This window comes from Octopus bimaculoides, chromosome 29, assembly GCF_046866305.1.
Source record: "Octopus bimaculoides isolate indiv1 chromosome 29, ASM4686630v1, whole genome shotgun sequence".
In the NCBI taxonomy this organism is placed as follows: domain Eukaryota; kingdom Metazoa; phylum Mollusca; class Cephalopoda; order Octopoda; family Octopodidae; genus Octopus; species Octopus bimaculoides.
The window spans coordinates 19,065,678-19,079,954 of record NC_142956.1 but is presented as its reverse complement, the minus strand read 5'-3'; the positions used below and the strand labels follow the sequence as shown (position 1 = coordinate 19,079,954).

Here is a 14,277-nt window from a genome sequence, read left to right as displayed (position 1 = left end):
GTGAAAATTGGTATTAAGTGGAAGGCAAGTTCTTGACGGAACAGGATAAATACAAAAACTAGAATGGATCCAAACAGTCGAGAATTGAAGAAATACAATCGCATCAAGGGAAATAATTTGTACAATACTTGAACGAAGGTCCAATTAATTTCTTAATTAAGGGCGTTATCACTGACTCGACTGTTTATATCTGAATGTGGTAAGTTGAGGAAATATTTTCTTCCAGGTTGTAATGGTGATAGTAATACGACTAATAATGACGTAAGCAATAGAATTATGCCAACCTCTCGTTGTTACAGTAATTATTTTTCGAAGCGAAGACATAATTAGGAAAATATATTTGCTGGTCTTAAATAACTTGTAAAATGTAATGTTTATCTGTTGTTTATGAAAACTGATGATCGATAGTCAGATGTGATATAAAGGAAATTAATTGGTAAAATGAGAGAAAAACGGCGTAATTAATTAGTAGAATGAGGAAACCGATTGAAGAATACAACATTAATATGTATTGTCCTGTTCTTTATAAGCCACTGATAAAACGGTAAATTGACAAAGATTGCCGAAATAACATTAATGATGATTGTGGTTTCATATTTTGGCCCAGGGCCAGCAATGTTTCGTTCGAGTGGGAAGTCGATTAAAGGGAACTGAGTATTTCTCGAAAAGGATGAAAGGTAAATTCGGTCTGGTCTTATTTCAGCTTGCCGCCGAGAGAATGAAACAATGACGATGATAATCCATTCTACCGGAAGCACAAGTGCTCGACTTTGGGGGAAGGGATTAAGTCGATTAGATCGACCTCAATGCGACCCCGAAAGGATGAAAGGCAAATTCGGCCTCACGGGAATTTGTACCCGAAACAGAAAGACAGGCGAAATACCGCTAAGCATTTCGCAAATTTTGTATTTCCTACAAGGGGACAGTGCAATCTGATATGGGGCCAGATATATCGTATGATTAAATATACAAGACAACCTTACAGCATGGAGTAGGGAGGCGGGATATGCTCGGACGCCACGGGTCCCGCCTTACCACTGATACTTTGGGTCCATCCTGCTTTGTATTCAAGCGGTCCCATCCATACGCAACATTCGTGCAACATTCTTCCATCGATTTTGAAACATTTTCGTGGACCGGCATTTTCTCTCTAACCCTATTTTACTTCTGAGCTGGAAGGTGAAGAACTTCACTAAGCCAGAGACAGAGAGGGTCGATCTAATTGATTGGCCCTCTCCCCGCAAATTTCAGGCTGTGTGCCTAGAGTAGAAAACAATATTTGCAATGTTGAATTGCTATCTCGTTAACTATCCGCTTTATCTTACTGTTTCTTTTCCTATTTCAGAATATTACATCCTGTTCACATAAAAGAAATTACTTCATTCAGATGTGCCTCTGATATTTGTATTAACTTTCATCAACTAAAGGAAGCCGATATATTTATAAAGAGCATTCATCAATACTTCGACCTTTTTATACAAAGAAAATCTATGAAAAAAATATGGCAAAATATTTCTTCTGGACGATGGAATTAGCAGCAACATTTTAAAGTCTTTGCTGTCTGGAATATAGAGGAGATGATTGCTTTACAGGTTGGATAACTTTACAAAGGAGTGGACAGTTTTCACATCCTGATTTACATATTAAATAAGATCTCAGATACAAGAAACAACATTAAATTATTCCCTGAAAATAGAGACTCAACTGAACAAAAATATATCCATAGAAATGAAGAAAATGCTATCATTGTGATGTGTATGACGAATTATTCTCTCATGATGAATCATTTAACTACACCAAAAAGCCCTTATACAAGAGAGAAACCATATCACTGTGATATCTGCAGTAAATCATTCTCTAAAAGTGGTGGCTTAACTAAACACAAACTTATGCATACAGGAGAGAAGCCATATCATTGTAATATCTGCAGTAAATCATTCTCTAAAAGTGGTGTTTTCACTATACACAAACGTACACATACTGGAGAGAAAGCGTATCATTGTGATATCTGTGGTGAATCATACTCATATCAGAGTCAGTTGACTATTCATAAACGTGTTCATACAGGAGAGAAGACGTATCATTGTGATATCTGTGGCAAATCATTCTCCCAAAGTGGGGTCTTGTCTAAACACAAACGTACCCATAGAAAGAAGGGGCCATATTATTCTGGTATCTGGTGAATCATTCTCTAGCAATAGTAACAAGCACATTCATACAGGAGGAGAACCATATCATTGCAAAATCTGCGGTAAATCATTCTTTCAAAATGGCCTCTTACGTACACATGTGAGTATTCATACACAACTGTAACAGGATCACTATCAAAATTTATTACAACAGGACAACAATTATGAATATTTTGTCTGCTAAAAGACAGGGTTTATTATTCTTCAAGCTTGACATGAAATCCATGAATCTCAACTTCATTAATATGTATATATCTAAAGACATCAACACAGAGATGACTTTGATTTCTGAAGATGATTGTGCTGGATTTTTGAGGAATTTGTTAGAAAATAATGAATAAAAGTTTTAAGTGATATTGATTTTGTCTTTGTTGTGTTTTCATTATCATCATCTTTATATTTTATGGTAGTGAAATGAAGTTAGCACCACAATAAAGCAAGAAATACCTATAACATAGGGATTTAGTTTACAGGTGATGTACACAACTAAGTACGCTAGGTAAGTGCTGTAATGGATTACTAGGGCCCCAAAGTTATATCCAAGACGCTAGTATCGATAGAAAGATCCTCAGCCGAGACCAAAAGAGGGAAAAAAAACAAAAAAAATATTAACCAGCCTCCAAGATGTTAGCAAGTATGTGGAAAACGAATATTCTTTCATCAGAGTCAAAAAGAGAAAAGGTAGAGATTAATGAAATGACGACAGGAATAAAGAAATGAGATGAAGAAAGTTTTTTATTCATTGCATTTCATTTAATTGGAGCGATGCGAGTCTGAAGAAGCTGCCAGTAGAATATATTAATAGACTTTGCTAGAATAATCTGGTGAAAATTGGTATTAAGTGGAAGGCAAGTTCTTGACGGAACAGGATAAATACAAAAACTAGAATGGATCCAAACAGTCGAGAATTGAAGAAATACAATCGCATCAAGGGAAATAATTTGTACAATACTTGAACGAAGGTCCAATTAATTTCTTAATTAAGGGCGTTATCACTGACTCGACTGTTTATATCTGAATGTGGTAAGTTGAGGAAATATTTTCTTCCAGGTTGTAATGGTGATAGTAATACGACTAATAATGACGTAAGCAATAGAATTATGCCAACCTCTCGTTGTTACAGTAATTATTTTTCGAAGCGAAGACATAATTAGGAAAATATATTTGCTGGTCTTAAATAACTTGTAAAATGTAATGTTTATCTGTTGTTTATGAAAACTGATGATCGATAGTCAGATGTGATATAAAGGAAATTAATTGGTAAAATGAGAGAAAAACGGCGTAATTAATTAGTAGAATGAGGAAACCGATTGAAGAATACAACATTAATATGTATTGTCCTGTTCTTTATAAGCCACTGATAAAACGGTAAATTGACAAAGATTGCCGAAATAACATTAATGATGATTGTGGTTTCATATTTTGGCCCAGGGCCAGCAATGTTTCGTTCGAGTGGGAAGTCGATTAAAGGGAACTGAGTATTTCTCGAAAAGGATGAAAGGTAAATTCGGTCTGGTCTTATTTCAGCTTGCCGCCGAGAGAATGAAACAATGACGATGATAATCCATTCTACCGGAAGCACAAGTGCTCGACTTTGGGGGAAGGGATTAAGTCGATTAGATCGACCTCAATGCGACCCCGAAAGGATGAAAGGCAAATTCGGCCTCACGGGAATTTGTACCCGAAACAGAAAGACAGGCGAAATACCGCTAAGCATTTCGCAAATTTTGTATTTCCTACAAGGGGACAGTGCAATCTGATATGGGGCCAGATATATCGTATGATTAAATATACAAGACAACCTTACAGCATGGAGTAGGGAGGCGGGATATGCTCGGACGCCACGGGTCCCGCCTTACCACTGATACTTTGGGTCCATCCTGCTTTGTATTCAAGCGGTCCCATCCATACGCAACATTCGTGCAACATTCTTCCATCGATTTTGAAACATTTTCGTGGACCGGCATTTTCTCTCTAACCCTATTTTACTTCTGAGCTGGAAGGTGAAGAACTTCACTAAGCCAGAGACAGAGAGGGTCGATCTAATTGATTGGCCCTCTCCCCGCAAATTTCAGGCTGTGTGCCTAGAGTAGAAAACAATATTTGCAATGTTGAATTGCTATCTCGTTAACTATCCGCTTTATCTTACTGTTTCTTTTCCTATTTCAGAATATTACATCCTGTTCACATAAAAGAAATTACTTCATTCAGATGTGCCTCTGATATTTGTATTAACTTTCATCAACTAAAGGAAGCCGATATATTTATAAAGAGCATTCATCAATACTTCGACCTTTTTATACAAAGAAAATCTATGAAAAAAATATGGCAAAATATTTCTTCTGGACGATGGAATTAGCAGCAACATTTTAAAGTCTTTGCTGTCTGGAATATAGAGGAGATGATTGCTTTACAGGTTGGATAACTTTACAAAGGAGTGGACAGTTTTCACATCCTGATTTACATATTAAATAAGATCTCAGATACAAGAAACAACATTAAATTATTCCCTGAAAATAGAGACTCAACTGAACAAAAATATATCCATAGAAATGAAGAAAATGCTATCATTGTGATGTGTATGACGAATTATTCTCTCATGATGAATCATTTAACTACACCAAAAAGCCCTTATACAAGAGAGAAACCATATCACTGTGATATCTGCAGTAAATCATTCTCTAAAAGTGGTGGCTTAACTAAACACAAACTTATGCATACAGGAGAGAAGCCATATCATTGTAATATCTGCAGTAAATCATTCTCTAAAAGTGGTGTTTTCACTATACACAAACGTACACATACTGGAGAGAAAGCGTATCATTGTGATATCTGTGGTGAATCATACTCATATCAGAGTCAGTTGACTATTCATAAACGTGTTCATACAGGAGAGAAGCCATATCATTGTGATATCTGTGGTAAATCATTTTCTCAAAGTGGTGCCATGACTATACACAAACGTACACATACAGGAGACAAGCCATATCATTGTGATATCTGTGGTAAATCATTCTCTATGAGTGTTGCCTTAACTAAACACAGGCGTACACATACAGGAGAGAAGCCATATCATTGTGATATTTGTGGGAAATCATTCTCTCGGAGTGGTAACTTGACAAGACACAAACTTACACATACAGGAGAGAAGCCATATCATTGTGATATATGTGGTAAATCATTTTCTCAAAGTGGTGCCATGACTATACACAAACGTATTCATACTGGAGAAAGACCATATCATTGTAATATCTGTGGTAAATCATTCTCTCAAAGAAGTGACTTAACTAAACACAAACGTACACACACAGGAGAGAAGCCATATCATTGTGATATCTGTGGTAAATCATTCTCTAAAAGTGGTGACTTGACTAAACACAAACGTACACACACAGGAGAGAAGCCATATCATTGTGATATCTGTGGTAAATCTTTCTCTAAAAGTGGTGACTTGACTAGACACAAACGTACACACACAGGAGAGAAGCCATATCATTGTAATATCTGTGGTAAATCATGCTCTCAAAGAAGTAACTTAACTAAACACAAACGTACACACACAGGAGAGAAGCCATATCATTGTGATATCTGTGGTAAATCATTCTCTTATAATAGTCAGTTGACTATTCACAAACGTCTTCATACAGGAGAGAAGCCATATCATTGTGACATATGTGGTAAATCATTCTCTAGAAGTTGTAACTTGCATGAACACGAACGTACACATACAGGAGAGAAGCCATATCATTGTGACATATGTGGTAAATCATTCTCTAGAAGTTGTAACTTGCATGAACACGAACGTACACATACAGGAGAGAAGCCATATCATTGTAATATCTGTGGTAAATCATTCTCTTATAATAGTCAGTTGACTATTCACAAACGTCTTCATACAGGAGAGAAGCCATATCATTGTGATATCTGTGGTAAATCATTCCCTCAAAAAGGTCACTTAAGTAGACATTTGACTATTCATACACAGGTGTAACAGAATCAATATTAAAATTTATTACAACATAGCAACAATTATGAATATTTTGTCTGCTAAAAGACAGGCTTTATTTCATGAACGTCAACATGAAATTCATGAATATCAACTTTAGTATTATGTATATATCCAAATATATCAACACAGCAATGACTTGGATTTTTGAAGAGGATTGTGCTGGACTTTTGTGGAACTTGTTGTGAGAGAAGAAAAGAATGGGAATAACGAATAAAAATTTGAAGTGACATTGATTTGGTCTTTCTTGTGTTTTCATCATCATCTTCCTTTAACCTTAGTGGTCCTACCTCGTTTAAATAGTAAAACATCAATGTAGAGCCATGGATAGCTCACCTATGTACCCACAGTGTACACGGATATATACATATTAACTAAAGCCAAAAAGGGATTTGTCCTTCCAGTTATGCATATATCCACAAGTAACCGTCATCGCTGGTCCCCAACAGAGGGACCAGCTATTCAAATTGACAGTACCTTGGTAGATAAAGTAGTTCAGGGTGTGAAGACAGGGAAAGCCCCAGACCCTTCAGGAATCACCGCAGAGGTGCTTAAAATATCAGGCAGTGTCGGCTATAGTCTAGTCACCCATATTGTGATCCAGGTGATTCATGAAGGTGTCATACCCAATGACTGGTGTAGCAGCCCCATAGTCAATTGCTAGAAAGGTAAAGGTGAGGAATTAAATACAAATAACTACGTAATTGAATCAGGTAACGGAGGGGTCATAGCCCAACTTATTAGGGAGAGAGTCAGTCTAGATGAGATGCAGTTTGGGTTTGTGCCAAGGAAAAGCACCACATGCTATATTTCTGGTAAGACAGCTGCATGAGACATGGAGAAGCCATTGACAGGGTCCCCCGATCCCTTATCTGGTGGTCAATGAGGAAAGTAGGGATAGATGAATGAATAGTGAGAGGTATACAAGCCATGTACAGGGATGCTGTCAGTAAGGTAAGAGTGACAACGAGTACAGTGAAGAATTCCGTGTAGGGGTAGGGGTCCACCAAGGTTTAATCCTCAGCCCCCACTCTTCTTCATCATAGTCCTCCAGGCAATAACAGGAATTCAAGACAGAATGGCCCTGGGAGCTCCTCTATGTTGATGACGTTGCTCTAATTGCTGAGTGACTATCAGAACTAGAGGAAAAGTTTCAGGTGTGGAAGCAAGGATTAGAATCAAAGGGCCATAGAGTCAATCTAGCAAAAACCAAAGTCTTAATAAGTAGAAACTCAGACAAACTACAAGCCCCTTCAGGTATATGGCCCTGCTCAATCTGTAGAACAGGCGTAGGTAGAAACTCCATAAGATGTACCCGGTGTAAGCTATGAACACATAAGAGGTGCAGCAATATCAACAGAAGGCTAACTGGGGAGATAGTTTTTGTGTGTGGTAAATGCTAAGGAGCAATAAACATTGAAAAAAGCAGAGAACAGCTTGTGTCACATTCCAGGGGGAAAAACTACAAGTAGTTGATAGCTTCCGTTACCTAGGTGACCAAGTAAGTAGCTGGGTTGGATGCTCTGAAAGTGTAGCTGTTAGAATAAGAATAGCCTGGGAAATGTTCAGAGAGCTCCTACCTGTGCTGGTGACAAAGGGCCTCTCGCTCAGAGTAAAAGGTAGACTGTATTACGTATGTGTGCGAACTGCCATGCTACATGGCAGTGAAACATGGGCCATGATTGCTGAGGACATGCGTAAGCTTGCAAGGAATGAAGCCACTATGCTCTGCTGCATGTGTAATGTCAGTGTGCAGACATGACAGAGCGTGAGCGCCCTGAGAGAAAAGTTGGGCTTAAGAAGCATCAGATGTGTCACCATAGCCAAGTGGAAATGGTGTTTCCTGGGGCCAAACAGCAGTACCATTCACCCTTTCCTGGGTTTGCGACATTACGTTGGCAAGAAAGCCATCACTTTATTGTGCTACTACTGTGTAAGAATCGCTGAGAGATTTAGAAATGCAACATTTCTAATTTCATATGAATTAAAATAATCAGAAAATGGAGAAAACCTTCCATCAACATTCAAAGAAATCGGACCACATCGGTAGATTAATTTTTTAATGTAAATCATGACATAACATTTCTTGCGGCCATTTCTGCTTCCAATATTAGCGCATATGAAAGAATTTTGAAAGTAATATTCGTCATCGTCATCGTCCACTCCATCTAGTACATGGAGCTTCATCACTGTGAATACATATACGTACCATAAAAGATATAAAAAAAAACAATGGCAAGAGGGAATAGGCACCTTGGGCAAGTGTCTTCTACTATAGCCTCGGGCCGACCAAAGCCTTGTGAGTGGATTTGGAGAGACGGAAACTGAAAGAAGCCCTTCATATATATGTATATATATGTAAGGGACGACCGTGCGAACTCAAAAAGGAGAAATGGTGACGAATGGAGAAACAGAGGACTCCTTTTATTTAATCGTGTCACACGGTCGAACAACATAAATATATATATCAATATTGATATAGATGATATGTTATACGACGATAACATGGATGACCAGTAATGAAAGACCGTATTAGATGAATAACAGAGATATTTATTGTGGCGTTAAAGATGTATGTCTGTGTGAGAGTGTGAATGCGACATATAAGAACATAATCAAAGACAGGCCGTCATACAAAGAAATGTGTGTATGTGAGTGATACATGTGTGTATGAGTGTTTACAGCAGATAGAAAGAGAGTCAATAACACGTGAGCAATTATACCAGATCTTTAGTACACTATAGGAAAAGTTCTGTATGTGAAAGTGAGGGGGCTGAGTGTGGCAGAGCTGATCACTGGTTGTGATGTCGTGGCATCGATGCCGGGCCGTGATTCTTGTTATACAGATGTTCGTCGCTGGCTGAGAATTTCTTGTCTGTTTATTTATCGTGGTGAAGCTGAGTCACCTAACAGAATCGAAGAGAGAGATGTGCCGCGGTAGTTTGGTGTGGTGTACATAGTAAGTAGTGTTGACGCTGGTGGTGTAGAGGCTGCTTGGTAGTAGTCGTAGAAACGTGTTGCTGATGTGGCGACGGCGGTGGTCATCGTGGCTGGACGAAGCTGTTGAAGTGGTCGCTGGAACTGCTGCTGCTGTCGTGTGGTACACGGAACAGTCTCTGAGAGAAACTGGACCGAGACAAATTTGTGGGGTATGAGTTGATCTATATATAGCGTTAAGAGGGCTCCAAATGCCTTCAGAATTTTACTGTATCACGTGACCTTATTAGGGCCCGTGATTGGTCAGTTTGCGTTCTGGCGGGAAAGGTTCGAAGAAGTTGCCAATTCGAATAATAATCAGTCACGTGATGACAAGGAATGGGTTCTCTACTAAGCTCGCATTTATTTATATTTAAATGAGAAGAATGGCGATAGCAGTTTTGTATCTAATGGCGGTAGGTAGTTTCACTACATATATATATATATATATATATATATATATATATATATATGTAGGTGTGTGTATATGTATGCGTGTGTCTGTGTTTGTCTCCCCAACATCGCTTGACAACCGATGCTGGTGTGTTTACGTCCCCGTAACCTAGCGGTTCGGCAAAAAGAGACCGAAAGAATAAGTACTTGGCTTACAAAGAATAAGTCCTGGGGTCGATTTGCTCGACTAAAGGCGGTGCTCCAGCATGGCCGCAGTCAAATGACTGAAACAAGTAAAAGAGTAAACCAATTCTTTTCAGAAACGTAATCTTCGTATTTTTCTACGTAATTCGGCAAAAAAACAAAGAAAAAAAATTCCAGGAAAAGTGAAAAAAGAAGAAGGGGTGAGTGGATGGTGGGTACTACTCAAGCAGAGCGGGCCCGAACGCGCAGTCACGCAGTCGCGCGTCCGCGCTAGCTAGTCGTGAGTGGTCGATGCTACGAAAAGTGCGCGCGAGCGCGCGTGCAAATGAATACGTGTGTGCGCATGCGCGCGTATGCAAATTAGTAAATGATTTCTTTTAAACAAAGTAAATAATTTTTTAAAAATTACTTTTTCTTTTCTAAACAACGTAGATAGGTAGAAGGAATAAAAATAACACACTATCTGTTTTTGTTAACTTCATACATTTTTTTTCTTTTAATTAAATTTTGTGAACAAAATAATTTTTATTTTCTAAACAACGTAAATAAATTTTAAAAAGGGTGCACATTGGGATTAGACACTGAGAGAAACTTGATATGCTAGAAATAACAGCGAAACGCAAAAAGAAAAAAAAACTGTAACCTTTACCTTTCTGAAATCACTGTGGATATATTTCGGCTATGTGCTTGATAAATGTCTGAAAGTTCTCCCACGAATTCCCACACTTCATATCGTAATAATCACGGTACGTTGGCTCATCAATATGTGACCATTTCATGTTACCACATGATCCACTTTTATATTTCAGTCTACGTTTTATCCGTGACCAGAATGGGCCACATATCCGTGAAAATCGTAGTTCCTGGCTCCACATTTTCAATGATTGCAGCTTCTAACGTTTCAGGCTTTCTATCAGTTATATGTGTGTACATGTCTGTGTATGTGCTTGTGCCTCTCCGAAAGAGAGAGAGGGATAGTGCTGGACTTTTGAGGAATTTGTTGGGAGAGAAGAAAAGAATGGGAATAATGAATAAAAATTTTAAGTGACATTGATTTGGTCTTTCTTGTGTTTTCATCATCATCTTCCTTTATCCTTAGTGGTCCTACCTCGTTTAAATAGTAAAACATCAATTGGAGCCATGGATAGCTCATTTATGTACCCACAGTGTACACGGATATATACATATTAACTAAAGCCAAAAAGGGATTTGTCCTTCCAGTTATGCATATATCCACAAGTAACTGTCATCGCTGGTCCCCAACAGAGGGACCAGCTATTCAAAAAAAAAAAAAAATTCTAGGAAAAGTGAAAAATAAGATGGTGAAATTTGTTGAAAATTTTTTTGGAGAATCGGATCGTCCAGAACCAGAAACGTGAGATTCCATTTTAAAAAAATCATTATATATATACATATATATACATTTTACTGGAAGTTATGACTGAAAATGGAATGTTTTTATTTCGTTCCCGGGTGAGGATCTTTATATTCACCGCCGTTCGTTATCGAGCCATTGCTAAAGCCCTGACCCTAACACCCTAGTGAAAGTCGTGCGGGTGTTAATCTGAAAATTTACCCAAGATTGAAAGTATTACAGCTGGTTTTGGGATATTCTTTCATCAGAGTCAAAAAGAAAAAGGTAGAGATTAATGAAATGACGACAGGAATAAAGAAATGAGATGAAGAAAGTTTTTTATTCATTGCATTTCATTTAATTGGAGCGATGCGAGTCTGAAGAAGCTGCCAGTAGAATATATTAATAGACTTTGCTAGAATAATCTGGTGAAAATTGGAATTAAGTGGCAGGCAAGTTCTTGACGGAACAGGATAAATACAAAAACTGGAATGGATCCAAACAGTCGAGAATTGAGGAAATACAATCGCATCAAGGGAAATATCACGCACACGCAGACACAAAGACAAGAACAAGCACGCACACAGACACAAAGGAAAGAACAGGAACGGACACACAGACACAGAGGCTAGATTAAGCACACACGCACACGCAGACACAGAGACAAGAAAAAGCACGCACACGGACACAAAGGAAAGAACAGGAACGGACACACAGACACAGAGGGAAGAACAAGCACACACGCACACGCAGACACAGAGGCAAGAACAAGCACTGACGCAGACTCAGAGGTAAGAACTGGAACGGACACACAGACACAGAGGCTAGGACAAGCACAGACGCAAGAACAAGCACGCACAAAGCCACAGAGGAAAGAACAGGAACGGACACACAGACACAGAGGAAAGAACAAGCACATACGTACACGCAGACACAGAGGCATGTTTCGGACATCTACCTGACAATTGCTGAAATGGAAGGGGGAGAAGAAAGCTAACGCTTTGTGTGTGTGTGCTTTTGTGCGTCTATGCTTGCTTAAACACGCACACACACACAGACAAGAACAGGCACGCACACACAACCTGTTAGCTTTCTTCTCCTCCTCCCGTTTTAGCAGCCGTAACGAAGGTCACGGAGATATCCGAAGTGAACCGTCGAGTCGTCACGGAAACAACCGTTCGTCTTCTGCTGCCTAGGCAACCACACTCAAATGCTGCTTATTACGTGCCATCGGCACAGTTTCGTGTCAGGCAGTAAATCTTTCCATGCTTCAATGGATTCTGACCACTGGAAACATTGACATTAAATAAATGACAGTCTCCGCTGTCTTTATGTTCATCTTTACGAGGTCGATAAATTGAGTACCAGTTGCATACTGCGGTCGATCTAATTGTCTCCCCCCTCCCCACAAATTTTGGGCCTTGTTAGTAGAGTAGAAAAGAATATTTGCAATCTTGATTTGTTATGTCATTTAACTGTCTTCTTTATCTTAGTTTCTTTTTCTATTTCAGAATATCACATCCTGTTGACAGAAAAGAAATTTCTTCATTCAGATGTGCCTTTGATATTTTCATCAACTTTTATTGACTAAAGGAAGACGATATATTTATAAGGAGCATTCATCAATACATCAACCTCTTTATCTGAAGAAAGTCTATGACAAAATACTGCGAAATATTTCTTCTGGACGATGGAATTAGCAGCAACAATTTCAAGTCTTTGCTGTCTGGAATATAGAGGAGGTGATTGCTTTACAGGTTAATTAAGCTTGGATAACTTTACAAAGGAGTGGACAGTTTTCACATCCTGATTTACATATTAAACAAGATCTCAGATAAAAGAAACAACATTAAATTATTGCCTGAAAATAGAGACTCAACTGAACAAAAATATATTCATAGAAATGAAAAAAATGATATTTTTGTGATATATATGACGAATTATTCTCTCATGATGAATCATTTAACTACACCAAAAAACCCTTATACAAGAGAGAAACCTTATCATTGTAATATCTGTGGTAAATCATACAGTTGGAATAGTCAGTTGACTATTCACAAACGTGTTCATACAGGAGAGAAGCCATATCATTGTGACATATGTGGTAAATCATTCTCTAGAAGTTGTGACTTGCCTGAACACAAACGAATACATACAGGAGAGAAGCCCTATCATTGTGATATCTGTGGTAAATCATTCTTTTCAAGTAGCCATTTGAATAGTCACAAACGTATTCATACAGGAGAGAAGACGTATCATTGTGATATCTGTGGCAAATCATTCTCCCAAAGTGGGGTCTTGTCTAAACACAAACGTACCCATGGAAAGAAGGGGCCATATTATTCTGATATGTAGTGATTCATTCTCTAGCAATAGTAACAAGCACATTCATACAGGAGGAGAACCATATCATTGCAAAATCTGCGGTAAATCATTCTTTCAAAATGGCCTCTTACGTACACATGTGAGTATTCATACACAACTGTAACAGGATCACTATCAAAATTTATTACAACAGGACAACAATTATGAATATTTTGTCTGCTAAAAGACAGGGTTTATTATTCTTCAAGCTTGACATGAAATCCATGAATCTCAACTTCATTAATATGTATATATCTAAAGACATCAACACAGAGATGACTTTGATTTCTGAAGATGATTGTGCTGCAATTTTGAGGAATTTGTTAGAAAATAATGAATAAAAGTTTTAAGTGATATTGATTTTGTCTTTGTTGTGTTTTCATTATCATCATCTTTATATTTTATGGTAGTGAAATGAAGTTAGCACCACAATAAAGCAAGAAATACCTATAACATAGGGATTTAGTTTACAGGTGATGTACACAACTAAGTACGCTAGGTAAGTGCTGTAATGGATTACTAGGGCCCCAAAGTTATATCCAAGACGCTAGTATCGATAGAAAGATCCTCAGCCGAGACCAAAAGAGGGAAAAAAAAACAAAAAAAATATTAACCAGCCTCCAAGATGTTAGCAAGTATGTGGAAAACGAATATTCTTTCATCAGAGTCAAAAAGAGAAAAGGTAGAGATTAATGAAATGACGACAGGAATAAAGAAATGAGATGAAGAAAGTTTTTTATTCATTGCATTTCATTTAATTGGAGCGATGCGAGTCTGAAGAAGCTGCCAGT

At 38.0% G+C, this 14,277-nt stretch overlaps 4 protein-coding genes across 4 annotated transcripts in view; 2 read left to right on the top strand and 2 right to left on the bottom strand.

Annotated features, from left to right (window-relative positions):
* LOC106876536 (uncharacterized) overlaps window positions 1-11,355 on the bottom strand; it is a 25,440-nt gene extending 14,085 nt beyond the window's left edge. Inside the window, exon 1 of the mRNA XM_089345063.1 lies at window positions 10,418-11,355. The gene's annotated coding sequence lies outside the window, so the exon portion shown is untranslated. The remainder of the gene's footprint in view (window positions 1-10,417) is intronic.
* LOC106876534 (uncharacterized) overlaps window positions 1-14,277 on the bottom strand; it is a 123,893-nt gene that overhangs the window by 28,459 nt on the left and 81,157 nt on the right. The gene's annotated exons all lie outside the window — the stretch shown is intronic.
* Window positions 2,683-6,431, top strand: LOC149130416 (uncharacterized). Its single transcript, XM_089345075.1, has 2 exons — window positions 2,683-3,212; window positions 4,359-6,431. The coding sequence occupies exon 2, from the start codon at window positions 4,765-4,767 to the stop codon at window positions 6,178-6,180; it is 1,416 nt and encodes a 471-aa protein (XP_089201201.1). The 5' UTR covers window positions 2,683-3,212; window positions 4,359-4,764; the 3' UTR covers window positions 6,181-6,431.
* LOC149130415 (uncharacterized) lies at window positions 3,221-14,277 on the top strand. The gene is made up of 2 exons (XM_089345130.1): window positions 3,221-3,557; window positions 12,634-14,277. Exon 2 carries the CDS (start codon window positions 13,055-13,057, stop codon window positions 13,475-13,477), a length of 423 nt encoding a protein of 140 aa, XP_089201256.1. The 5' UTR covers window positions 3,221-3,557; window positions 12,634-13,054; the 3' UTR covers window positions 13,478-14,277.

Coding starts and splice junctions, on each gene's coding strand:
- LOC149130416 (XM_089345075.1), top strand. CDS start 4,765: ATGTGTATGACGAATTATTCTCTCATGATGAATCATTTAACTACACCA.
- LOC149130415 (XM_089345130.1), top strand. CDS start 13,055: ATGACGAATTATTCTCTCATGATGAATCATTTAACTACACCAAAAAAC.